At 46.3% G+C, this 27905-nt stretch overlaps 1 protein-coding gene across 3 annotated transcripts in view; it reads left to right on the plus strand.

The window, feature by feature from the left end:
• The window catches only part of LOC105450056 (homeobox protein extradenticle), a 47097-nt gene that overhangs the window by 10507 nt on the left and 8685 nt on the right, over positions 1 to 27905 (plus strand). For all 3 annotated transcript variants that reach the window (XM_011689664.1, XM_011689663.1, XM_011689665.1), the window contains exons 3-7: positions 16966 to 17219; positions 22635 to 22825; positions 22982 to 23117; positions 23384 to 23480; positions 25001 to 25176. In XM_011689664.1, the coding sequence (XP_011687966.1) occupies positions 16966 to 17219; positions 22635 to 22825; positions 22982 to 23117; positions 23384 to 23480; positions 25001 to 25176 (854 nt within the window). The remainder of the gene's footprint in view (positions 1 to 16965; positions 17220 to 22634; positions 22826 to 22981; positions 23118 to 23383; positions 23481 to 25000; positions 25177 to 27905) is intronic.

The raw sequence follows: 27905 nt of genomic DNA on the forward strand, positions 1-27905 counted from the left end.
TGTCGCACGCATGCATGATATTTTAGAATATACATTCTCGAGATCGCAAAATTCGGATTACGAACAAGGTGCTGTTCCACAAATTGCTCGCAAACGTAGGTATAACAAGAAAAAGTAATATTTAGTAACACAGAGTTCTTTTACAAGTTCCGGATATATATTCACTTTGACTAATTATAGCTTTTCAACATACAAAATATTAGTGCGAGTCCAAAAGACTTTCTACAAGGATTTCTGAAATGTCTCATTTCGGAATAATTAATAATAATTTTTTTTAAATATAAATATAAATATTAATATAAATAAATTAAATTACATCTCATACTCGGAGTGTATATTGGACAATTGCACTTTTAAAATCGAGAATTAGTTGAGATAATTTCTATTTCTTATACGTGAACTATTACAGATGTACATGATACACTTTACGTTTCTATCTGATTCGATTTATCGGTATGCCAGTTCGGCTAGGTCGGCGATCTTAGATGATCTCGGTGCATTCACGTCTTGGTGTGGACGAGAGAGGAAGAGTGATCTTTCGAGAGGCTAATTGGAAGACTCTCGAGGGCTACTCTCAGCGGCTCCTATACGCGCGCCCTGGGCCGGCGTCCTCTTAATCGTATGGTAATTCTATGGAGATTGCATGGGGCGAGGAGACGCTCGTAGCTTGGGATCGTTAGGCCCTTTTCGTCCCCGCTGGGACCTAAAACTCACTCTGCCTCCTTCCAGCTAACGGCGTTCCGCTATCCGGCTTCCAATCACTCCTCCTGCTCCTCACCCATCATCTTCGTCGTCTCCTAAGAAACTTATTCTTCGTTTCGCTCATCTCGTTGCCCCCGTCAAAAATAAATCCAAAAGGTATGATTAGCTCACTTCTGCCGTGCCCCAAATTGTACTCCACGAGAGGATACTCCGTCGGCTAATTCGCGATTTAATTTCTTTCGCGCGATACAAACAAAAGCTCGTGTTGCATTTATAGTATAATACTACTATTTATATTTAATCTGTTCGGTTTACTTAATTTAATTCATAATTAAATTAGTTAATTATAAGACCTTTGCTGCAAGAAAATTAATTATTAATACATTGTAAAATACAATGTCAGTTACCTGACGAGATATAGCTCACAGCTTTACCGTTCAAAGTTCCACCTTCCTCTGGCGCGTTCTCCGGTTTTCCCTCTTATATTCTTCCTCGAGTAGAGACCCGAAGTGACAAGTGAATGGCGTGCCACCCCTCGAAGAGGAGAGGGAGGGGATAACAATAACCTCGCGCTGCTCCTCGCCGCGAAATAAGTATCATACTGTCTCGTTTTCATATATATGCAGGCGACTCCAGACATGCGACGACCTCACAATCGCCACTGTCAGTCCTCGTCGGAAAGAAGCCTGCGATTATGCGCGCGTGTATGCGGGTACGTGTGTACGTACGCGGACGCCACTTACTCTGTCGCGCGCAAATGCGAGCGTTATCGTTGATCTAACTCCATTCCAATTCCGTCTGAGTACCAGATGACAGGAGAGTGACAGCTCATCCTCAATGCGAGTCGCCCCCTACTCCCCCTCCCCCTTCCGTCCGTCATCGAAGGAATATATCGGGCATAATTTTATCGCGAATCAAATTAGAGGCCGGTACCGGCGTTGTTCCCGCCTCATCGACCACCGTCGCGCTATCTTTACGTCAATCCCGCGACACCCCGGTAGAGTTCGTTAGCATTTTTTTTTTTACGAGAGCAATTTTAATTTCTGCTTCGGCGATAACCGCCTGTATTATTATTCCTCGCGATACCAATTTGAATTCGAGTATCACGTAGCTGGAATATATCGCGATACCGCGCTGTCTGCGGCCCCCGGGAGTCCACTTCTCGTTTTTGCGATGGTGCGATGTGCACACCATTTACGGGGCGGTGCATAGAGCAGCGAAGGAGATGCTCTCGCGGCGTTCGAGATGTAGCCGCGGACGCATATAACGCGGCGGGCGAGAGGTGCTGGCGGATAAAAGAGCGAGAGAGGAAGGAGCGTGGGGGAGCACCGGTGGGGGGCAGGGCGAGAGAGGAAACGTGAAGGAGCTTCCATCTCGGGCTCGAGATTTCATTAAAATTCATGAACCGTACGCGACTTGCGCCTCTCTCGCGCCGCGGTGGTCTTTGAGTTTTGCGCGTTACGAAGAAGCGGCGCGCGGCGGTACAAGCCACCGACGTGGATGGACGAGAAAGAGGGAGAAAGAGGGTACGCGCGAGAGGAACAGAAAAGCGACGGGGGGGAACGAGGTAGAGAGCGACGTCAGCTATGAATAATACAGGGAACTTCTAATTGCGCGAGACAAAACTCCGCGTAGTTGGAAACTTTCGTCCCGGCTACGACGGTCGGGAGGAGGAACTTTCGCAACTCTCGCAAAACTTACCGCTTGTTTTACCGTCGACCCATCCTCTGCCGCCCCGTATACGCGCCGCGTCGTCTCGCCGGAAGTCAGCGCGGAAACGCCGCGGTTCTCTTTATACCGTCCTTCCTCGCGTCGCATCCGCGCGCGTCTGGCTATCCGCCGCGGAATCTCGCGAACTTTGTTCTTTTCGTTCCGCCGTTTGCGAATCCCCGTGGAATTCGCTCCACGAGAAATGCCGGAAAGATGCCGTTCGTCCACTCGTCTTCGCTCAGTTACAATCGGCGAGCTCCATTGGCGTTATTCGGGATAAGATGAGAGTTATGATATCGAGTAAAAAGTATTAGCCTGAAACGTCGAATAAAGATCTCTAGTGGTCTTTAGAAATTTTCTTACGACAAATACTATATAATTATTCGAAATCTCTCTCTGCTTTCTATCACTCGATACAATTACAGAAATTCTTTCTCTAATTCCATTTGCGTGGAATGACGATCGCGCGGTGTTAGCTGAAAGTCGCGCGGTCGTGTGGATTTAACTGTTCGGCGATGATTAAAGTCATTATTCGACACGTCATTTGAGAAAGAGAGACGGTCGTTTTCTCCTTTGCACTCTCCCGATCTCACTCGCGTGCACTGTCTGTCGTTCTCTTTTTCTCTTTCCCCACGATGGTGCTCACATAGGTGTCGGCAATGAAGAGAGGGATATCGTTTCTACGGCTAGGGTGTGTTCAACCCCCGTACTCAGGGGTGGCTGTAACGTCGCTCGTAAAAACACCGTAAACTCGACAGCAACAGGTCCCGTGTGTCTGCCGCAGAAGCGCCGGCCATGCCGCTCTCGAATATGACGGTTGATACGGGGAGAGCGAAGAACCCGCCGACACCTCGCTGCACCGCTGGCGATCTTTTGTTGCTATTCGCATTGCGAAGAGACAGTTACGAATAGCGTACAGCATTTAGTCTCGTCGACAACATTTGTAGGCGCATACCGATACTTTATAGACATTTTTTTTCTCAATTCATGAGAAATTCGAAGATAAAATGTAACGCGGGAGATCGCCGGGTCCTTGTATATATATGCGTTTTCTCGCGTTAAATTATCGCAACCGCGCATTTCCCGACATCGCGTTTAAAGCATCGATTCTAAACGTGCCCTGGTATCCTATCGAGACATTTATCATTCACGATCACTCGTTTCGTGTATTTTTTATGAGCACCGTCGGACTCTCTGGATAAAGCCGGAGGAAGGGACCAACGAAAAATCTCGGAAACTCTCTGCGTATCTGGTATGCACGAGAAAACGTAACCGCATGGTACCATCTTGTTGATTCCGACATTTTTACGCGAGGAGGTTACCGGAACGGTCCGGGCGACCATCATCTTCACGGAGGTGGTGAGGGAGGGCGGGGGGGGGGAGGAGGCGGTGAGAAAAATTGTCACGGCGAAGGATTTCGAATTCTCGCCGCGTAAGGAGTCTGCGGCAGCAGAGCCAGCCAGCTCTCCTTCCCTTGCATGTGCATGCATTATGCATGCACAACGGCGCTGCGAGAAAAATGTCTTGGCAGCCGCAAAGCGCGGGGGAGGGTGGTTGCCTTGTCTCTATGTATGCAGCGTTACCAGCCCCGGTGTACGGTATGCAGGTGTACGTGTGTCGATACCGGGGGGTCCAGATGCGCGTTTCGCCGGCGGTCTTCTAATTGCGCTAATAAGATTTCCGAATAATGACACCGTGTCATGTACGACGCTAGCGGTATAGCGTGTAAAAAGAGTCATTTCTTCTTGTAAAATAATTTCCAAATAAATTAAAATAATGCTCTTCGCAATTCCGATAATGGTTTTTCCAACGCCGCCGGAATTTAATCTTTTTTGTTTTTTTTCCACGCACTCTTTATCATTGGTAATATTTAATTAACAAAAATGCATCGTTTTTCCACGCTTTCTGAAGCGCGATATTCGAGGAAAAGTACGTCAAGCACCGGGGAAAATAAAAGATAAAAATCTATCGAGATTAAAGCTGAAAAAAAAGACGAGCTATGGTCGACCGAGTCACAATAATGCGTCTTCAGCTCCATCCTCGATATTTCCACGGACGGTTTTTCCACGATTTGATATTGAGCGCCTTGCCCTCCCCCTCGACGAAGGTTCGGTGGGGATGAAGCTGAGCCGACAGTGGCGACCGTCCACCCTTCCTCAGGGACGGATTGCCCTCTCCGGCTCCTCTATGGGCTATGTCTGATGTCTATGGCTCCATTAGAGTCTGTATGAGAGCGCGTTTTTTTTTTTCATTCTGTTTTGATAGAATTAGACCTTTTTTTTGTCACATTAATATTGAGATTAAATTAATGAAGAATTATTGTAAAAAGGGAGCGCACTATATACACCGTCGTTACACCAAATTTATATTTAATGGAATATTCAAATGCGAATTTATACCTCTATAAGAAGCACTCGCTACTTTCTAATCTAGAAAAGTGAGATTACTGAAGTTGTATACTGTGCAATTTATGGGTTAAATGCGGATAACGAAGTTGCAGCGTGGAATATCGCGAAAAGTTTCCATGCCAAAACTTGAAGCTCGGCCGATGTTTCGCGTATAAGAGACAACCCTCTTCGTTAACTTGGAAACCGAAGAATCGTATATAGAGTCGAGGGGGAAGAAGGTGAGGGTGGTTTTTCCAATGATGATGCACCAGCAGGAGGTGTGCGTTTACGGCACCCGTGGGAGCTACCGGCATGAAAACGAAACACGAAGAAGACTCTGGGTCCTGTCCACCTTTAAAAAAGAGGATTCTCGAGTTTTTACGTGAAAAATTTTACAATTTTCAAAACATAAACTTTAAACGATAAATTTCGGTAATAGTAAGTGTTTATAGTTACAAATATAATCAAGTATTTTTTTGCTAATTTTCTTTTTCAATATTTCATCGACGAAATGATTTTTTCCCAAAAAGAAATGTTAAATCCAATAGTAGAAATTAAAAGAGAGCTCAAAATCTAATCTTGTTAAAATATTTTTAATATAGATTTTGAATATAGATTTATATAATTTTCGAAATTAAAATTAAATAGGATGTCATGAGTGTGGAATTATTAGAATTGATAGAGATATCTCTTTCGATGAGATTTTTTTCCCATTCTGATTTCGTTCGACACGAAAGGATTCTGGTGCCACTGTGTGGAAAGATCTCGCCAAAGGGCTTTCGGGTTCTGATGGAATCCTAAATTTTAAATCGCTCGAAGGATCCTGGTCGGAAATTGAACCTTGACCTTTTCCTCCTTGACGACTCTCGATCTTTCTGATGGGATTGGTCCTACGGTCGTGAGAGTGCGCGTTGGAAAAGCACTATCGTCGTTAGGTTTTATCGCGAATGTTTTGGCGTCAGATATAAAGTGCGTCTAGAATAATTTCACTAGTCACACTCTGCGGCCGCAGCACGTAAAGGCTCTTCGGTTTTATGCGTTGCTTAGCTATAAAGTAGCCGATTCGACGTTGCGACTAGAGTTACCATACCGCTATCCGGAGATGCTTAAACAAAGATGTTTTCACGATAGACCGTATCCAATATCCAATCGATATTAATAATAATTTTATTCATTAAAATTTGTGAAATTTAAGTTCAAAAACATTTAAATGGAAAATATCGATAGTTCGACAGTTTCGGAATATCGTTAGCGTCCCTCGTGGGCTCCGGCTGGCTCATAAATTCAGCAGGGAGAACTTCCCACAGGTCCCCGGAGAAGCGGGGCCTGTTCAGAATTACATCGCCAATATTTTCGCTCCGCCGACGACGCCGCCGACAACGACGTTTCCGCCGACACGCACGTCGCGGCGAAAGTTGCTCGGCGACGTCGGCGGCGGCGGCGACAACGACAACGGCGACAACGACAACGACGACAACGACAACGACGACGACGACGACGACGACGAAGAAAGAGCGGTAACGTCCCCTTCCTAACGTGCACCGTCCATTGACGTTTATGCGTTTGCGCGCGCGGACACGGTACGCGGCTGCCGTCGGTGCATCCGCGCGAATGCACTCCGGAGATTTTCCAGGCCAAGTGCCTCAGCGTTATTCGCAGGGATGCACACGCCGTAGATCATGGTGTTTTCAGCATCCACAGTCGTACGCGCGTCTACGGACGCGCTCGCATACAGACACAGGCGCGTCCGTACGCGGAAACGCACCGAGTTATTTTCTGACCATTGCCTCTCGTTTCTCCTCGCGGAGCGCACGTACAGTCTGGTCCATCACGTGCTGATACGCGGGATGCCGCACACCGCTGTACAGAATGTGGCGCCTACAGTTTTGAATTTTCTATTAATTTTATAGTTGATCTTTTTCGTTTTGTAAACATTCAAGCGGCGAACTCTCTCTCTCTCTCGTATTCGAATGCGAAGCGATAGAAATTCATGAATGATTCATCAGAAAGACACTTGTAATTTCGTGAATTACATTCCACGATCCGAACTTGGTCCAAAGTGAGAATTTTTTCGTCTAAAAATTTCTTACTCCGAATTTTTTTCAACCATAAAATGGATATTTTAATTAATTATTTAATTAATTTTACGTTTTTTTCACCTCTAATATCTAAGATACGTGAGTGTGGATCGTTTTACGTGAAGCACTCTGTATATACAACGCACGTCGGTCCGTGGCTACATAGGCATCGACTCATGCATACATATACACGCACATATACATACGCACTCGCGCACGCGTATACCGGGTGGCCCGAAAGTGGCGTTGGTCTCGACGCGCGAGAGCCACTCGATCAATACGCCACGTTGCCTCCTGCGCCTCCACCCCCAGAAACCGTCGGTGCACCCCTTCCATGCCGTCCCTGTCTCTTCTCTTTCTCTTTCTCTCTTTCTGTCCCATCCTCTCTTCTATCCACCGGCTACCCCTCTGCACCGTGGCCGACGTGTTCGCCCACCCCCGGGGAAGAGGGACGATACGATGGAAACGGGCTTTCGGCCGGCCGAAGACTCGGAAAGGAAATACTCTGCTCAGCAGAATTTTTCGACACACGCTCCTCGTGGACTATGCAAAAAAAAAAACGATTCGACCATTCGCGAGAATCTCTCTCTGGAAAGCGACGTTATTCCGCGAAATGCCACATCCCGATTTTTCGAGAAATCGCGAGAGCGTAAATCCTTCCGAATAAAATGTAACGCGTGTGATGGCATTATTCCCGTGAAAATTAATAATCGTCGCGTTCGCGAGACGTTCCGCCACCGTGACTTCACCCTCTTCCAATTCTCGCTGTAAATATATCGTTATCGATAGCGTTATCTCGATCTCGCATTCCCGCGTATTTGCGCTTATCGCGCGTGGGATGGATACGGTTAGCCGCTAAATAGATCGGCCACCCTCGGTGATCGCGGAAATCCTCTCGAAATTTCGCCGGATTCCTATGTTATTTTCGATACCGACTTTATTATAAGCTCGCCCTCATGGACGCCCCGGCGCAGTGGCGGTGGTGGCGGCGGCAGTAGCAGCGGCGGCAGCGACGGCAGCGGGCGGCTTATCGCGTGAAATAGAAACGGATTGAGTCCGTTCCTGGTCAGTTTTCCAGTTTGTCGCCGAGGGTCGGCTCTTCTACCAACGGGTATAAACAAGGTTATAGAGTCATTAGGCGTTATGGACCTGTTTCGTCGGCGGGGCTTATACCAGAGTGAGAGAGAGACCGGCGCGCGTAGGCGTTTTCCTGTCGTGTTTATTTAATCGATTACCGTGGCCGTTGAATTTTACAGTATCTACCGAGCGAAATGTGCCTCTTATATCCCGCACTCGTAAACCGTTACAGCGGCGATGTTCTATCATCGACATTACGATCGGATCGTTGTGATCTACCGCAGGGAGGTATGAATAGACTTAATGTAAGCGTCTCTATTCGCCTTTATATGGCGAATATTTTTAGCACGCCTCGCGTACAATATTAGAGAGCGCTAGAAACCTAGAAACTTGAAATATTTTCAAATGTGTTGGAAGGTAATGACGTACGTGTGTTTGCTGTTTCTAAAGGATTAATAATTACAGAAAGAGATGAAACGTGAAACGACCTATAATTATCGTATAACGCGATATTTTATGAACGCTGTAAAGACCATAAAGCGCGAAAATGTCCGCTTTTTTTTCACGCGCTCGTAAAGATCGACGCTATCCGGTTCATTTTGCCGAACGAGAGGCGAGGCGGCTGAGGGGATGAAACGGGGATGGGAGGAGGGTGGGTGGTTGGGTGGTCTTCGGGATACAGAATACGGCACTGACCATGCGTGCGAGGGGTGTTTCCACCCTCCACGGACGAGGCCGCGGGAGCAGAAGGGGGCTGGAGAGCACACATTCGGTACACCTGCGCTGTATATTGCGGAAAAGCCGGACTTGCCAGGCAATAAGAATTTCTTTCTTCATCCCTCGCGCGCCTGTCCCCTCCTCCGCGCCCCGTCGACATGCAACCCTTTATTAATACCCTCCCTCCCCCCATCCTTTAGCCTGCTTCTCCTTCGCGCTGCGTCTCTCGTCGGTGAAGCACCATCTTCGACCTTTTTATCTACCGCTTTTCTACCCTCTCGTATCTCGCATTGTCTCGCAACAATGTGGACTCGGGGCTAACTAGTTTCGCTGATACGGGCGCATTAGAGCTGCCTCGGACGAAAAAAGAAGGCGAGCACACGGCTGCGAACGCCTTTCGTCTTTCGTCCCGCGCGCAGCCCCTGTGAACTCTGCACCTGTGTTATACGCACAAGTTCCAAACCGGGAGTCTATAGAGTCGCGAAACGGCAAAAACGAGGGGAGGTCTCGCGACTTGGCGAACGCGAATAATGAGTTCGTTCCACGAGCGCCACCGTCCTGTATCGCATTATAGTCTTATATCGTAGCGCAGATAGTAGACTAGAAGCGAGATTCATGAGAGAGGTTTACCCGTCGGACTCACGATTATTCTTAGCCCCGACCGTATATAGGCGTTTTCGCAATCGTTCGGTAATTATCTCTCGCCGGGCGCGTTCCGAGTGATTTAATTCCCCGACGCGGGCGGTGCGGGACCGCGTGTAGCCGCGAGCCGTTCTTCTCGCGGTTTCCGACGCGCGCGCGCGAGAACGTTCCCCGCGGTTATTAAGCTATTAAAAAGTCTGGTTATCGTTAGCCGCGAGCTGTACGTGCGCGCCAAGCCGAGACAAGTCCTCGAGGGTTTCCTGAGCAGGAATGCCACTTCAATAACGAAGCCGAAGCGCAGCCGCGGGGAGGGGGGCTTAATTTGCCTCGAGACACCGCGCTCGCTCTCTCCGTGCACTCTCCTTCGCGTACATACATATACGTATTATATACTCATGTACATGCATACATGTGTACGCGTAAATATATATATAGAAGTATATATATATATATATATATATATATATATATATATGTGTGAGTGTATGTATGTATGTATGTATCCTAGCTGGATGCCTTCCATAGTTATACCACCGCGCCTGTCTCCCGGTACCGGCACCGCACTCACGTTTCGTCCACGTATAAACTAGAGAGCCGCGCGCCAAGGTGCGTCCGTGTGCGTGCCGTACGCGCCGAGTACATAGCACGCCTAGACCATTTTGCAGCGTTCCTGCTATTCTAACATCCGCGTTTCATTAAAAGATCTCCCTCCCTCCCTCTCTCCCTCTCTCTCTCTCTCTCTCTCTCTCTCTCTCTCTCTCTCTCAGTCCGACCTCTTGACTGCGCCGTCTCGCGCGGCGTAACGACTGCACTTCGTGTAAGACGGACCACGCCGCCCGGTGTCTGTACACTCGGTGTCCCGGAAGTGATCCGCGTTCCTGCGGCGGACATCGGTCCCTTGGCTATCGTGTCTCGCGGCATCGCGTTATTATATCGCGAGCTTCCTTTCTACGAAGGAACGCGATATACAAAGTGAGTAAATGGAATAAACAGTAACCACAATTCGCAGAGCTTGCTTTAAAATGCCTCAGCATTTAAAATGCAACTTACAAATTATTTATTCGGATTATTTCTAAACGTATTATACATACGCGTGGAGATTGTATCGTGTCATCGTTTCAGATTCGTGATGATCTGCCGTGACGTCGGCTTGATGAATTAAGATAAGCGTCACAATCTCGTTATGCCTCGAAAGCGCGACGTAATATCACGATGGACGTTTCCGTTTGCATTTTACACGTTGTGGGCAAAACACGTAATCGAGATCGGTAGTCTAAGATCAATATACCCCGCGAACGCAGTGTCGCTGTGCACAATCGCTTAGAAATTCATTGTGCGATAAAACCGCATGCGAGGACTATTAAACTTGTTGCTCTTCGGCCCGACTGCAATGGAAATGAACAATGGCTTGGTAATACTTGAGAAACTGTATAACCGAAGTTGCTAACGACGTTGCTGTTCTCAGCAGTACTTCAAATATACTCTTTCAAATCACATCCGTTGTCTCAAGTACCAACGTTTCGACCTATAGTATATATGTATAACTGTATTATTTTAGATTATGTTTATAATCCAAATACCCAACTGGGCTGTTCAACTTTCAGTGAATTTCAGATTAATTTAACATGATTCTTCAAAATACATGACACGGGAAACCGTTGCTCCTTTTGGCGACTTTATCGAGTGTGCGGTTGTAACGTGACCGTGTATCCGCCTTTCTAGCCCATGGGATAAGATTTCACAAAGACACGCGCTTTTCGCGGGGAGTTGGTGCACGCGAACGCGGCATAGTTGATAACGCCCCCCCTCGCCTCCATAAGGGAATTAAGAGTAATTCCTGTCGACCGGGGGGGCCCGTCCCTTTCGACGTTTACGATGTGTTTTACGCGATCAAAGCGAGCCGTAACAATTATTGGGCGATCTCGCGGCCGTAAAATTTTATTCGACCCCCACGGCCACCGCGGGGTGAGCCATCCCGCCGCTACCGTCTCCAATCGTTCTTCACCGCGAGCTAGGGGAATGTTTCGCGAGCTCTCTGCAGCCTCCTAGCTACAAGTCTTTTTTGTTTTCTTCGAGGTAAGAAGACTCGAACATTAATTGTAAATAGTAACGTGTAAGATATATACCTTCGAATTGATTTCAAGATTCGACGGAATTTTCATGAAACATAAGATCGGGGGTAAAAGTAATATCGTTGATAATTCATTCAACATTAGACGTTAAATCAAGACGTTGGCAATTTCATATTAAACATATTATTTTCAAGAACGGTCGAGATTTATACCGCGAGGCAGTCGAGGAACGAGGCGCCGAGCATTCTCGGGAAGCATATCTTCGCACTTATCCCGTCCAGGCGGCGGAAATCGATGGCCGCCGGCGATCGTTCCGGACACCCGGTACGTCGGGCGCCGCGCATTGTGTACATTTGGCCGCGTTTTCGCGTCGAGTTTTGATTTACGGGGTTGAGGGATGCGGGGAGGGCGGCCACGCGGTGAGCGGGAAAGGAACGAGTGTTCCGGCGGAAGTGGCTGGGAAAAAGAGAAGGAAAAGTAATAGGAGGGAAAGGGGTGGCTTGGTCGAAAGTTGGACGGGCGGAACATGGCGAAGATATGGTCGAGCGAATTCAAGTCGTAAGATGGAGAAATAGAGAACGGGGAGGGTGGGCGACGTCGATGCTGGAAAAACATCGCGGGAGCGTTGCGGGCGAAATACCATAGTTCGCGCGCGGGATCCTTTTTTGGGCGGCGAAAGCACGGAATTGCCGGAGCGCGAAAGAAATCGCCGAAAAGAAGCTCTTCCCTCTCCCGCGAGCAACATAAAGCGGGAGATATACGCGCGAACGAGCGCCGAACTTCGCAAAACATTGTTTTCCACGGGTAGAAAGAGAGTTTCGAGATTCGCCCGACCGAGAAGTCCCGCTCTCGTCGCCTCGGCACCCGGAACTTCCGCATCGATAAATCCGCGATCAACGGGGTATGTCGTGGAACGATGAGTAGTGCGACTAGAAGGGTAATTCGTCGGCGTGCTAAAGCGGGGAAGAAAATTTTACATTCTTACGAGACTACGAGTAAATTTCTCGAAATTGTTCACAGATTTAATTGTTAAAATTGTTTCATTTCGTTCAATTCTTTCTACGGAATTTATGTTACAATCGTTAGAACTGTTTTTTTTTTCATCTCGCGATCGTTTTTATGATCGAACCAGTCCATCATAAATTCCGATGGAAGAAACGAGAGACGACGTAACCGGATTGCGCGTTTAGAACATTATCCTGAGTGCCTGCTCGAATTAAATCCGATCGAGGGAACAAGATATATCGGGGATATATACTCGATTTCGATGAAGGATTTTCCGCCGCGCGTTTAAACGCGCGTTTATCGCGTGCGCTGATTTGTTTTTTTTTTTCCATCTCGACATTCGAAACCGGCACGCGAGTTAGCGTCGCGTCACGTCGTCTCGAACAAGGGAGGACGAGCCTCGAAACACGAGCCTGGCGTCTCGATTTCCTTCGTAAATCAGGAGAGCTCGGTATATTCTTACGGCAGGGGCGTCGATATCGGATCCCAGGGGGGCATAGACACCGGCGTCTTTTCTTCCCCCTCTCCCCCTCCCCCCTCTCTTTCTCTCTCTTTCTTTTTCTATCTCGGTTCCCTCTCGGAAAGCGAACGTATCGCGCCCTACGCCCGGGATTCACCCTCGAATTAAAAGAGCAGCCATCTCCGGCCACCTTCCCTTTTTTCCCCCGCTTCTCGTCCTGCCGCGCACGGATTAGGGAATGAAGGCGTGAGAAAGGAGGCGAAAAGGTGAGGAAAATGGACGTAGGAATGGAATAGAGTTGATATTACGTGAAACGCTGAGTCAGCTAAATTAAATGTATAATTCGTATGGTAAAGGTGAAATGCATTGAGAAAAGCCATTTATTATTTCACATCTTCGCACAAATAATCTTATTAATAATTTATATCTTCTCTAGTTTCGTGCGCTCTTCTAATGTGCAAACTATTAACTTTAACAATTGATAACGCTCGCGCTATCTCGCTTTTATCGCGTTTGCGTGCGCACCGATGCATATCTAAGTGACGCGTATCCTGGATATTCTGACATTCTTCCACACCTCGTTTCCACATCCGCGTTAAAATGGCGACAACGTCGTAGAGAAAAGCTGTCCTAATCTCGCGAACGACGCCGGGTGTGCGATAACTCAGGCCATCCTGGCGAGTCTTACGACACCGGGGTACCAACCGGTGCTCTTAAAATATGCAAGAGAGAAAAAGAGAGAGAGAGAAAAGGAGAGAATACGGGCGGCCGGGATCCGCGTGCGACGAAACACAACCCTCGGGATAATTTAGATTCGTGGAGCGGAGCGAAGCAACAGAGAAGAGCGGTGGCAGAACGCCGGCGGTGTGTATTGATCTAAACGGGAACCCGTGAAAGCAATTAAGATAAGGCACGGTAACAAAGGGTTGTCGGCTGCTACCCGCTTTTCGTAGTGGAAAACAGCGCGGTGACGGCGGATAGGGGAAGGGGGGGCAGACGGGGGTAGATACGTAGCGGATACGTGAAGGAGAAAATACGAGGTCAATTCTAGCTGGATATTAAAAGACGATCGAGAAAGCGCGGCGTTTATTAGAAAAGCGGGCGACGGCCAGAACTGAGGTGTTTTGACCCATGAAATTATAATCCGCTTATGATACCTAAAGTCGTCTGAGCTGCTGGTACGGTGCCGTTCGCATTCATTGAAGCGAGTTATTCGTTCGTGTCTGTTCCACTCACTCGATCCGGATCCGGTTTTACGTGAAATATCTGCGATTCGCCGTAATATCGAAGGCATTAGAGTTAATGTTAACGCGTTATTTTTCCAGGTGTCATGGTTTCCTTAATCACTTGGCCGTTTTCGCGGCGCACGAATTAGTCGTGCAATTAGTCTGCGAGCAGGCTCCCTTCAATAGGGTGTCGTATTAATGTACTTCATTCGCAAACGACCCTCGAGAACGTCGAGCGTTACGTTTTAGCAGGCATGAGTTTATATACTGGGTGTCCCATATACAGGTCCGCGCGTCGCACACGTGTCAATCGTAAGCAAGCGAGGGAGAGAGAGAGAGAGAAAGGGGAAAGGGAAAGCGCAGGAAAATGCGGCAGAAAGACAGAGACGTGGGGAGCAACGAGAGCAAGAGCAACAAACGGCTCGAGCAGACCGTCTGAGTCGTAAAATGTTAACTGCTAGTAAAACTGAGTTTACGCGCTTGTAAGGACCCCCGCAGGAGGCTGCTGCCATCCCCGGTCCCTCTTCAGCGTGGCAGCACGCAGAGCCGCCCCTTACACCCCCTAATAGCCAGATTATTGCTCGTAAGCCACCCCCGCCCGACCCCGCCGTCCTCCCATGCACGAAAATAATTCCGAAAGAACGTTTAATTCGCGCGATTTCTTATATTCCGCTGTTGGGTACGCAAGGGGACGGAACACCATCGTCGCCTGAATTTACATTACGAGAATTTTCACAGATATACTGTAATACATGCATATATGTGAACGTATACAATTGATGTCAGTTTAAGTCGCCGTTCTATTAATCTTTCCGATTTTCAATTTTTATTACGGGAGGGAAAAAGATCTTAAATAAAGGAAGGAATAATTTGAGAGACAGGATTTTCGTGATAATTGTGTAAGAATGTCCATTATTGTACGCTATGTTGATTTATGAATGTTATTGTCCCTTTCTGTTTTCTCTCAAGCATCTTTTCTTTTTCCCAATCATATTATAAGTCGCAAAATAAATGTCCATTACACGAGGATTAAAAATGGATTAAAAATGATATAATCTTTTCATAGGTAAGAAGATAAACATTTATTTCTACCTTAGAACGAGCGCTCTTATCAGCGATCGAAATTGCTTGGCCTTTTAACTTTCAATGGTGCAACTTCTTCCGCATCGCCGTAAACCGACGTTTTATTCCGCCGCCTTCGGCGAGCGACGCCGTCCGGAGGTTTTTCATTTTTAATTACCCACAGCGCCGTGAAAAGTTCCCGGCACTGCACGGAAGTTTTAATGGCTGCGTTGACTGTCGTTAACCCCTTCTTAAGTCGTCCGTGGAAGTGCCGCGGGACGTGCTACGATTTCGAAACTTATTTGACTTCATTCCTGGAACCCGTTCGATTTGACCGTGCCTTCCTTCGCCATAATTCAATTTTCAACATAATCCATTCGCCACTGAAGAAATGACGAATCAGCGTTTGCTCGTGTGACCCAGAAATATCAGAACTATTTTTATCTCTCAAAAATTAATATCGTAAATCATATTTTTTTCTTCCGTATAAAATTTCCACGAAGTCAACTAGCTTGAAAATGGCTTTCTAAAAATTCGGAAGTTACGAATCTATTTATGAATCCTGCGATGTCTTGCTTGAAGAAACGTTTCCCCGCCGCTTAAAACGGTACGTCTACTCTACGGATTCTCCCTAGAGTCTTGCCGAAGAAACAGAACTCTAGCCCCTCTTTTCCACTGGCATAATTGTTACACTTCGTATAAATGCATTAGCCTCGCGCATTCGTTTCACGCCTCCGCGAATCCACGAGAAGTCTCGTTCGTTCCCCTTTCCTTCGTGTCTCCGGGGACTTTTTTCGCGAGCCGCGGCGAAAAGTGGCGGACGAGAAAAGTTTTCAGCGAATTCAAGTAGCGACTTGGGCAACTGCAAACGCGAGTTCATTCATAAAGTTACGCCGAGACCGAAAGAATCTAATAATCCAAAATTATCGTTCGAGCTTTTGTGGAAAACATAAGAAATAATTATATTAAAATATTCGCAAAAGAAAATTACAATATCTTCAGATTAGTTTGTATTTTTTATTCTATCATATTTGCCGCAACCTGTCAAGATTTTACATCGACTAAACATAATCTTATGCTGTAAACAAGGTATATCTTGTATACACGATCTGTGCAGAATTTAGTTCTCTTTAACGAAGAGATCCTCGTGACGTTTTGTCAAAGAAGCTGAGAGTTCTAGTTTCGCTTGCATACCAGCGTTTACCTCGGGTGAGGGTGCTAACTGTCGAAGACGACAAGGGTACATCTTGATGGTGGCAGGGAGTCTCGCGCGAGGGTGGCGGGAAAAACTGGGTGGAGGGAGGGATGTACGAAAGACAGGGTATAGAAAGTCCCTCGCTCTGCGGTTTTATGGGTCGTCCAGCTCCATCATGCGCCGTAAAAGTACAATAAAACCGCTGTTACACCGCGAAGAACTACACCCGTTCTAAACCACTGCGTGCAACGGGCCCTTAAGACGGGAGGAAGACTGACGGAGACGCTTGGGGAGACGGCCAGAGGCAAAATTGATTCTTTTATGATCGACAAACGCGCGACCCCGAAACCGGAGTCGTTCCGCGAGTAACTCATTGAACTTTTACGTGAATACATGCAGCTGTGTATTTCCCTGGTGTCTCCGTTTCTTTGAGGTCCTTTGACTTAGATTAGTCGTTTCGAATAATTTGGGGTATAGTTAGTAGTGAGTTTGAATACAAGAAATACCAACGTGATTTTAAAAGTTACATTTCCGTAAAATAATTATTCTTCGAAAGTTTAAAATATCAATTTTTTTATTTCCACGAATATAATTTCGCCTTCATTTCATGTGGTACTTTCGTCTGTTTTCAGTTTTGTCACTGAGAAATACGCAAGAAGAAGAGCCGCCAGACCCGCAGTTAATGAGGCTGGATAACATGCTGATCGCCGAAGGAGTCGCTGGACCAGAGAAGGGCGGTGGTGCGGGAGCCGCTGCGTCGGCATCCGCGGCAGCTGCGGCCGGTCCACCTGGGCAACCGGACAACGCGATCGAGCATTCAGACTACAGGGCCAAACTTGCTCAGATTAGGCAAATTTATCATCAAGAACTAGAGAAATACGAGCAGGTATGTATAAAGAAAATATCTGAAAAATGTCATTATCGAGCGATTCCAAAATGTATTTAGTTTTTGCAAAGCTGCTCTTGTATACGCTTTTGGTACACCGGATTTCCGTTTCTGAATCGCATAATGGACACTCGTGTTTGCCTCGTGAATTTAATCTCGATGAATTTATAAATATACTGCAAACGCAAAACGGCCAACCGACCCATTAAGCCAAACGGGTTAAGTTTAACTCGCGTATTGATTTTCGCAGCGCGCGGCGCCGCAGTCAAACATTTTTACGTTTGCGCGCGCGACGTCGCAAAATCCCCTCCCACATCCACGAAAATTATTCATTCTCAGGAGCGAGAGAGAGATAGCGACACGCTCGCTTTATGCAAATCCCGCTTATGAATATTATTCGCCGCGAGCGAGCGGCGGGGATCCGCGCCATTATCGGCGCCGTATCGAGTATTGAATTCGGGTCGCGGAATTACATCGGTCGTTTATATCGTCCGACTTTGCGAGCGCGAAAAAAAGAAAGAGAAATAAAAAAGAAAGAGAGATAGAAACAGAAAAGGCGAACGAAGAGAGGCTGAAATGAACTCGCGGCGCGTAAACGAGCACCGTTACTCACTCTCGCCGGGAGAACTCTCGGCGAAATGAAAAATTTAAACGCGTTGCCTCGCGGTTATCGCGAGATCCGGCGGCTGACAAATTTCGGCCATCCCGGTGCGCTATCAGCCCGACTCGATTCCACCATCGATAATCTCTCCGCTCGTGAAATTCAACGACGTCGACGCGAATTTATCGTCCGCCGACGATCTCGCGGTCTCGTTAAGGGTTGCGTTTATGATACGCGAGAGCGAGCGAGAGGATTCTCGCCGTGAGATGCGAACGGCGACGATCACGGGCGGTCCGCGAGTCCCGCGCGATAAAACGACCGATCGAAAATTCACGCTGTGTAATTCCGCGTAATCCGCCGGTATTAGACGGTGATCTTCATTAATAACGCGCTATTAAATCGCCAGCGAGATGATCGTTGTGACATCAAGCGGCATTTCCACGGCGTGTATTTTCACGATCTTCCATCAAAGGGAAAGCATCAACAATTCCCTCGTCGGCGCGTCGTGTGTATATATATATATGTCCATAGATTTTAAACGAATATTAATGATCCTCGGTTATGACAGAAACGCTTGTTCTTTTTTTTCTGTACGAGCGTTTAATGGCGACTCTAGCTCGCAATCTCGGTGCATTTTGCGCGAACGCTCGAAACGAACGGGGACCGATAAGACGGGGGAATGTTATGCACGCTCGAGAGAAACGACGTCGAGTCGGTCTCGGACAGGGCGACTCGCGTGCTAATGAACCGCGGGCCCGCTCGCGCTAAGTAAAATCTCGCGTGCCGGACTCTGCCTGTATGTCGCGTGATACACGGGTTCTTTCAAGAGGACGCAAATCACTGCGTCGAGATATTGCCGCGTTCGCCGCGCTCTGACGGAAATTCGACGATGTTATCGCGAGCAGTTTCATTAAGGAGTTTCCCCCTCGCGGTCGCTTCCTCTTCAAATCGCTGCCCTGACCTGGTCGCGACGTGGCGCGCCGCGATAACTCGACGTGACAGGACGACTTTGACGTTGGGATAAGACCTTGCGAATTCGGCGAAATAAAAACTAATAGAGCTCCTCAGCCAATTAACCGTACTGAGGTAAATATTAATTAAATGATCAAAGATTTCAAACGCACGATTAATTAGTAATAATAAACACTCTGATATAAATTAAACGGTCAAAGCGCGTTTCAAACGTTTGATGAAATTATTACGTGGAAAATTTCCACAATTGGGTTTCTACACTAGATATTCCGAATTACGTCGAGTGCGGCATAATTTTAGTTTTAATTAATTTATTTCGAGAATAATCCGCGCTCATCGCCGATTTAAGGGCGCTCGTGCGGCACCCATCAATGCCGTCGCGACGTAAAGTCGCGCGGCGATTACAAAATCGGGCGTACTCATCACACCGGTCGTGTTCTCGCATACCTTTTTCACCGGGCGGGACAGATTACCGGTCATTCCGCTTGACATACGCGCGTAAAAGCCCTTACATTCGCATGACGTTGCGCGTAATCGGCCATTTTTACCGTAAATAGGGCCCGCTCATCGGCCCCGCGCGCATAACTCTTTTTAACGCCGCTCGCGTTTTCGCCGGCAGTTTTTCCTGCCGCTCGCGTACGCCCGCTCCCCACGGATGTACACCCGTGTGCATGCACACCGCGCCCGTGCGTGTACACACGCGCGCACGTGTGTGCGGGGGCCGTGTGCTTTAATTGCCACACCCGCTTCGACCCCATATTTCACCGTGTGTCAGCGGGCTTGATGTTTCCCCGCGGTAAACACGCACAGCCCCGGAGGTCCACCGGCGCATTCGTCAGGGTCGGATTAAAAGGGCACGCTGTATTTTCGCGCAAAATGATTTTAATGTAACGCTTTGCCAGTAACATCGCGTCCTTTTAATCTTCGGAAGTTGGAAGCCGTTAACGCGCGACATCGTCCTCTTTCGCGATTTCGCGAGCTGAACGCGGACGGGCGCGCGCCGCTGCACTGGCGAGACCGTTGATGCGGAAATTGCGAAGATTACAATTCCTGGAAAGTGGCAATTCGCGCTGCCGTCAGTGAAAATTGTAGACGATGATTCGCGACCGTTCTTCTCGGATACGCCCTGCAGGATCCGCCCCTGTAATGCGTGCACGGGCTCTTTGTAGCCCGCAACAATAATATGCACGCCGAAAACATATGCATTTGCGTGCACTTTGCGATGCAGCTCGTGCGTGCCGAGGGGTGGTCCGCCGATAAACGGGGCCGTTAACGAGTTTTAAATCTTTTCCCCCTCTCTCGAAGAGCGCTCCCGCGCTTCTTTTCCTTCGAAATCTCTTTATTCCGTAATCTCTTTCTTAATTTCGAACGGGCTTCCACGAAATTGCCATTTGTGGCTTAAATTACACGTGAAAGAGTAACGATAGTTCGTTAAGCTTCCACCCGCCCCTCCTCCCGAGAAAAAAAAAGTGAACTCAATTGCGCGGTATATCCGGAGGAAAATTTGCTAAAACGCACGGTATAAATATTTCGTCGGATCTGAAAAGTTCGGTAATTGGTTTAGTTAGCGGCCCGACGTTGTCAGGACAGAAAGTTCGGCCATAAGCGAAATTTACTATTCAAATTCGGTCGACTCTGCTGCATTAGGGTGAATGTCTGCCTGACTATGCAACATAGCGTGACAAGCACGAGAATAGAACCGCATCGGGTTTTACGAGATCGCGTGATCACCGCCAGCAAACATCGTCTCTACCATGAATTTCGTCGGTGTGCATGCCCACCTTTATTTTATCCGATTCCCAACTCTGATTCCGACCGCGCGCACCTCGGACTATCCCTGTATTTGTATCTCGGAAAAAGCAATGCAGAATGCATCTTCCGGCGGTTCGCGGGCGGGGGAGGGCGCTTTTTACGCGCGCATAAATATTTTGTTTTACTGCCCGTGCGGCTATATATCCGTTCGACTGGTATGATCCACCGTAAATCGTATTATAAGTATGATAGCAGAATGTATAAATATCTTACGTACCTTACGTAAGTATCTTCCGAACTATTGCCATAATTTGAGAAAAAAATAGGATGGTACCAATCGGATCATATTTTATTGAACGAAACGGGATCGGAATAATTTGAGTACGTAAAGCACGACATTCCCCTGTGTTCCTTTAAATAACAAATTAAACCGTCATGTTATTTATTATTACGAGAGAAGGAGAAAACGGTGGTGTCTTAACGTAAAAGCGTTCAGTGCCTCCCGACGAAGCGAATTTTCTCACGGCGCTCTAATTTTACTGCGACACGCTCTATTAATACAGCCGCGTGTGCGTATTGCGAGAATATATAACAGGGGCGAGTATACGCTCGGCTTCGCCAACGTTATGGAAATTCCGACGTGTGCATTGCTAAATATACCGGCGCGCGCTTTCTCTCTCTCTCCCTCCGGCCGCGGTTGTTCCGCGGTTAGGGAAACAACCCGGAGAGAGTTCCCGATGGTTGCATAATCGAATTTATGCTTGCGGCTGATTTGTATCGTAGAGAGTGGCATAGATCCTGGCTATTTTGCAACTTGATAACCCGAGTGTCCACAGAGTAAATCAACGTCATCCTCAAAGATGAAAAAATCGAGGTGTCATTCGTATAGTGTCCCGGAAATATATGGACGTTGATAGTCTCGGAATAAATCTTTAAAATAATCGAAAACGCGAATAATATTTCTCGCAAATGAGTGAAGATCAAGTATCTCATTTTCAATTTCAACTACTCAGCTGTGGCTTAATGACATGTAGCAAGGAATTTTTATTGCTTGGAGGAATTTTTAAAGATTACAAACAATTAAACTGCCGATTATAATTGTGTACAGATTATAGATACTTTGAGAATTATGCAATAGATTATCACAACACATTATGTCGAGTCCATCTCAGTATGGGACTGCAAAGGATTAAAATCGATTCCTAACATAAGAACTTATCGAATCATCATCGATAGCAGTATCATTTACTCCGAGGCTTAAAGCGTTTCAGAAATTAAAGGAAATCAGTCCGGAGAAATGTGACTGGCTACGACTTTTCCATCCAATTCAGCAGCGTTCCGTTCGTTCCTTGCACCTTCTCTCCTTCTCCCTCTTTCTCCGTCACGTGCAACAGCCGAGAAGACGGGAACGGGGTTGATCCACCCCAGTTGAGTCCCGCGCGAAGAAAGGAACGAAGAGGAAGAGAACGGAGAGGAAGAGAAGCCGCATAGTGGATCGAGGGAGGAGGAGGAAGAAGGGGAGAGGGGAGTTCGTCGGCGGAATGGAATCCATTTCGAAATTGCAAGCCACCCTGTTCGATCCCCTTTCTCCGCCGCCTACCCTCCGTATCCTGACACCCTCTCCCGCGGCCTTTTCCCGGCTCCTTCCCTCAGGAAAAGCCACTCCCCCTGCTCGACTCCACACCGCCCGTCTCGCTCTCTATCTCTCTGGCTCGCTCCCTTTCGGGAGACAGCGTGCTTGCCTCGAATACTGATATCGAGCAAAGTCCTTTTTCCCTTAAACCGAGCAGCCACCAGGAATAATGCATTATATGTACGCGTCCTTCGTCTCTCACTTCCTCTCTCGCTTCGTCGCTCGACTTTTCTTCTCACGCTCTGGTCATAGTACTTTCCTTCGTGTCTCGCTAGTCTTAGTCCTCCGCCTTTCATCATGTCGACGAGCTCGGAATGTACTCAAATTTGTCCCTCTGAAACAGTTTTACATTTTTAATTAACAATGTATCTCATAATGAATGCCTCAGATTCGACGCGTCTTCTGTTGAATGATTAATGATTGTTAAACCCCAACGCTTTGTCTTTGTTTGTTTTAGGCCTGTAACGAATTCACCACTCACGTAATGAACCTGTTGAGGGAACAGAGTCGTACTAGGCCGATCACGCCGAAGGAAATCGAAAGGATGGTGCAGATTATCCACAAGAAGTTCTCCAGCATTCAGATGCAACTGAAACAGTCCACTTGCGAAGCCGTGATGATCCTGAGGAGTCGATTTTTGGACGCCAGGTTCGTATTAAAGCAATAATAAAAATAACACAAATAACAGATGCGAATAAAATGCATTCAATTTATCATAGTCATTTTCGTGCTTTTTGTTTATCCAGATTCGGAAAGTATTCGCTGCAATTTAACAGGATACGAATTATTTTTGTTTTGTTACAGACGTAAAAGAAGAAATTTCAGCAAACAAGCGTCCGAAATTCTGAACGAATACTTCTATTCCCACCTCAGTAATCCCTACCCGAGCGAAGAGGCCAAGGAGGAGCTCGCACGAAAATGCGGAATTACCGTGAGTCAGGTATCAGGTCGTCCATTATCTTTTCTTACATATATTAGACGACGAAACTTATAATATTCAACTTTTGCAACTTATAATATTCTGCGTCACGCCATGGTTTTCAATTTTTTAAGTATTAAAAGTTTTTAATATTAAGCTTGTTCTTTGAAAGGATACGTCACAGCTCTAAATAAAGTATTTATAAGCACTTTGATGGAAAAAAAGTGCGTTTGAAAATCCTTTAGCAAACTGAAATGAGCGCGTATCTTTGTTTCGTTTGTTATCAGGTGTCTAATTGGTTCGGAAATAAGAGGATACGCTACAAGAAGAACATCGGTAAAGCGCAGGAGGAAGCGAATCTGTACGCGGCCAAGAAGGCAGCTGGTAAGTTCCAACTTTCGCTAACGAAGCGACGGGCGTCCCTTCGTGAGTTCGTTTTGTTTAAATGAGGAAAATTCTGTAATAGTAATTCACGAAATTGATAAAAAGTCCATGTACGAATATCATAATCGAAAAGCAACATTTTAAAGCAATTTTCGTTATCAACGAAAATAGAAAACGATTTTATTTTATAAATGGCGATTTATAAAATGTTTTCTAAAGTGCTTTTACGTTGCTACCATTCTTTCTATCTCTCAATGTTTTCTCGGGCTTATTGCTTCTTCGGTTGCATCGTCGAGCTTTGTCGAGGAAAAGCGAAATAAAAGCGAGAGATGTAAATTGTTTTCGAGATCTTGTAAATTGAAATAATTAATAGACAAATCGTGGTACATATTTTCCGTATTTTTTGTTAAACTTAAGCTTGAAATCGACATAGAGGAAGTCTCATTACTGTAAATCATTAGGCGACTGAGTTACTGCCTATTGTTCGGCGTGGCAGTGACATTATTATTACGACCATCGATGAATCGCCGACGGAGAATAAATCTAGCGATACCGATTTGTGTTCTTTGGCACACAGTGCTCAGAAGAAACATCTCCGTGACGAAACCTTTCAAAAATATTGTAGGCAAAGCGTATATAAAACATAACGAGAAATTTTCTCGTTATATTTTCGGAATACGTATAACTCTCATCTCATTCTTGCTCGCTACTTTCGTCCTCCTATCGGCCTCGAAGGCGAGCTTCTCTCCTTTGTTTTCGTGAAAATTGCAAGAAAAATTCCCGATCCCATTCCGAAATTCCACGGATTCGTGGATCTCACCCCGGTCGGAATTACGCGCGCTTCGCTTAACTACCGAGGCGTCTCACTTTATTTCGGACGCCGGCGTGAGATATTTTTAACTCACCAATTATACGGGAGAGAAGGGGAGAACACGAGTCAGATGGCGAGAGAGGATGGGTGAGACGCTGGGGTACGATGGAAATTCCGAGCTTCTCGCATTTCTTTCAGCACTCTCTGCGTTTGTCTTTCCTCGTCCACGTTCGCGATGAAACGGCCCGCGGTCCTCTCGTAATTAAAGAAACGGAATTCTAACGACCCCGCTACCCAACCCTGCGAAACAACGCTTGTCTCGAATGGCGCGAAGGTTTTACAAGCGCGGGATGCTCTCGGCTTCAGAAGCCGGGTACGTTTATACAAATCTGAAGCAAACTATGAGAGGGCATTTTCGAAAGAGAAACAAATCTTACTTTTCAACGAATCGAAATTATAACGCGTTTACATTTTGAAAGCAATGATGAATCATGCTAACTTGCCCTTTTTATATCGTTTTTTTTTTTAATCTATCTCTGCGATAATTGAATTTATGACATGAATGACGCAATCTACGAGGACCGGAAAGGGAGCGTAAGCGCGCGAGACACGAGAGGAAAAAAATTGTTGTGGCTTAAAAAGAACTTAAACAAACGCACCCTCGAAATTTTGTATTGCACCGCGATTGTTTCTACAGCAGCTTTTACAGGAGCATCGCCGTACAGCATGGGCGGTGCCAGCCAGGGCACCCCAACGCCGATGATGTCGCCGGCGCCGCCCGGAGGACCGCAGGACATGGCCGGATACAGCATGGGAATAAACGGCAGCGACTACGGCTCGCAGCCGTACAACGACGGCTCCATGGGATACGACCCCATGCATCAGGTAAAATTTACGTAGCCTCTCAGAACGACTCACTGTTTGCGCGGTGTTTCCTCATTAGCCGGTTTTGGTAGTCAATGTCGCTCGCTTTTTGCTATACATACTCGCATTTACTAAGCATGAGTTTATTCTAGAAGTATGCTAATTTGTACAATCACGCTGTGGCTCGGAAACGCACTGCCTTTGAAAGTATACATACACCATATAGGTGAGCGCGTTAAATATGCTCGAGGTTACGAGGGGTGAAAAAGAAAAAATATTAACGAGCTCAATATTTGAATATTCTGACTTTGCTGCGACAAGATCTTGTGCCTTATATCATCAAGTTAGTGAATTTGATCATGTTACCGAGACACCGAGGAAAATTTTGTATGTTAGCGAAAATTATTTTATGAAAAAATTGCATATAATTATTTCATATCTAAATAATTCATCTCTTTTAGACATTCTTTCAAATTTCTTTTAATAATCTTTTAAATATCTTTTAAGTATTTCAAATGATGATTACTGTACATTTTGAACATTATGATATTTCAAAATTAGAATTAGATTTCTGAAGTCTTTATTACTTTGTACATATTTTTATGCGCCGAAGCTTTAATTTAAAATCTAAAAAAAAATTAAATATATCGAATATACATTTTTAAAATTTTATTTAATGCTCCTTAAAGTTTATAGCTCCTAATCAATTCGATTTCCTCAAGATATTGTCAATATCGCATATCTCATTACCTAGAGATTTATCTCTCTTCTTTCGCGAAAATCGTACGAACGTATGAAGTTATTACTGAAATCTGCTGCCTTCGCGCAAGTTGCTCCCATGCAGTTCCAAGCCACGGCATTGCATCTCGATGAATGCATGCGCATCTCACCTTTCGCATACTCACACTCACTACAAGCGAGAAAGAGGGAGAGAACGTAAAGAAAAAGAACAAGAATGATATCGGAACAGAAAGAGAGCGAAAGAGAAAGAGAGAGAGAGAAAAAAAAGGGTAGCGGTGAAGGAGTCTGCTTGAGCTTCAGGATGATTACGATGCATATACAGGGAACCGACCCTCGTGTAGAACAATTCGAATGCCTAAATAGAGCATTACGCATAATGCCGTTTTGGTTTCATATTACGCGATTGAACTGTGAAACTCAACCTTTTTGTATTTTTTTTTTCCAGATTTTTTCCGCAATTTTTCAAAACTGTGAATCGACGTCCGTTCCGTTCCGTTATAATTTTCCCGGGATTAACTAAGTAAAGTACGTCCACTTGAAGAAATTTAACTGACCTCAAGAACTCAAATTTACATATATAATATTTTATCCCCCTTTTATCCCTGTATATGGACGTGCGTGCATGCGAGTGCGTGCGGTTAGATGTGTGCGTGTGTGGCTGGAATATATATTGTAGGCCGAATACGCTATTGCTGGTCCTGTAAAGACGGGCTCGAGGGCGCCGACAGTCGCGGTGCGTAGGGTGTGTTGGATCGGGTAGGGGTGCTAGAGGGTAGGATCTGCACACAGATACACACGCGCGTACAAACACACACGTATAAGACACACGTACATACACAGCTAGCAGCCAATAGCGCTAGGTTTGCTTAGTATGCATTGGAGTTGCTAAGTCACTTTTTAGGCAGGGCTGGCTCTCTCACATATTAATGGAGCTAGTGGATGCGCGCCGCCTCTCCTAACGAGTTCGCCCGGCGTCCCCGCGATGCAACGCGACGAAGCGAATTTTGGACGGCGGAAAATTTGCGGGGTTCCTTCGATTACGCTCGACAGTCTTCTCCCTTATGGGGTTCCTTTTATCAATCTTTGATAAATACGCTTCGTATTGCTTTTTTTTCATCGAATGTCGTTAAGAACCTTCGCATAAATCGTCAGTTATCTTCTTGTTCCCCTCCTTCTTCATTAGATTCTTCTTTAACCTTCGTAAATTTGCTGGAGACTATTTTATGGCCCGGATTTGCTCCCATAGTTTATTGCACTGTCCTTTCACGTCGGGTCATTTAATAAATTGATGTAGGCATTTTTATAAAGTTTACTTTCCGAGAACTTTTTTAAATTTACTTTTTGAAATTTAAAGAATTCGAAAGCGAAGAATATCCCGAAGAATATCTCGCGATTCGCAAATTGACACATACATACTAATTTCCGCTTTGATGTCGGCGCTCGCACGAGGATACGTGCGTATCTCGTAGCGTCTCTAGCGTGTGGCTCTTCGTTCTTCGAACATAGTAAATCTCGCTGACGTACAATTTCAACGATGTCGCGTGACACGGAGTGACGTTAAATTAAATTTGCGGGTAAACACAGCGAGCGGGAGTATTCGGCGAGCCTGGCAGGGGATTCCTGTAGGAATTTCTAGCCGATGGATCCAATATCTGACATGTCAATACGCTGATCACTTGTCGATGTTTCGCTTCGACTACAATTCTATCGTAGGATGAAAAAAAATCGTTACAATCGTCTGGCGAATTATTTGTCGAGGAGCTTATTCAATCCGCGCGATGTCGAACCTACAAGATACCGATTTTAAATTATCGTTGACAAGATCACACCAGTGATAACTGCGCGTTGCGTTTCCTCCGTTTTCTCATCAACGGATTCTCTATTTTTGAAAAGCGCATCAAACTCGATTGGAATCGAGGCCATCCTAAGAAAGCCCTCCCCTCCCCCCCTCTGGGGGGGGGAGGAAATTAATTTCGTGGCTGATCCGGTTCACCTAGAAATTCCACGAT

This window comes from Wasmannia auropunctata, unplaced genomic scaffold (assembly GCF_000956235.1).
Source record: "Wasmannia auropunctata unplaced genomic scaffold, wasmannia.A_1.0 LD336069.1, whole genome shotgun sequence".
Taxonomy (NCBI): Eukaryota; Metazoa; Arthropoda; class Insecta; order Hymenoptera; family Formicidae; genus Wasmannia; species Wasmannia auropunctata.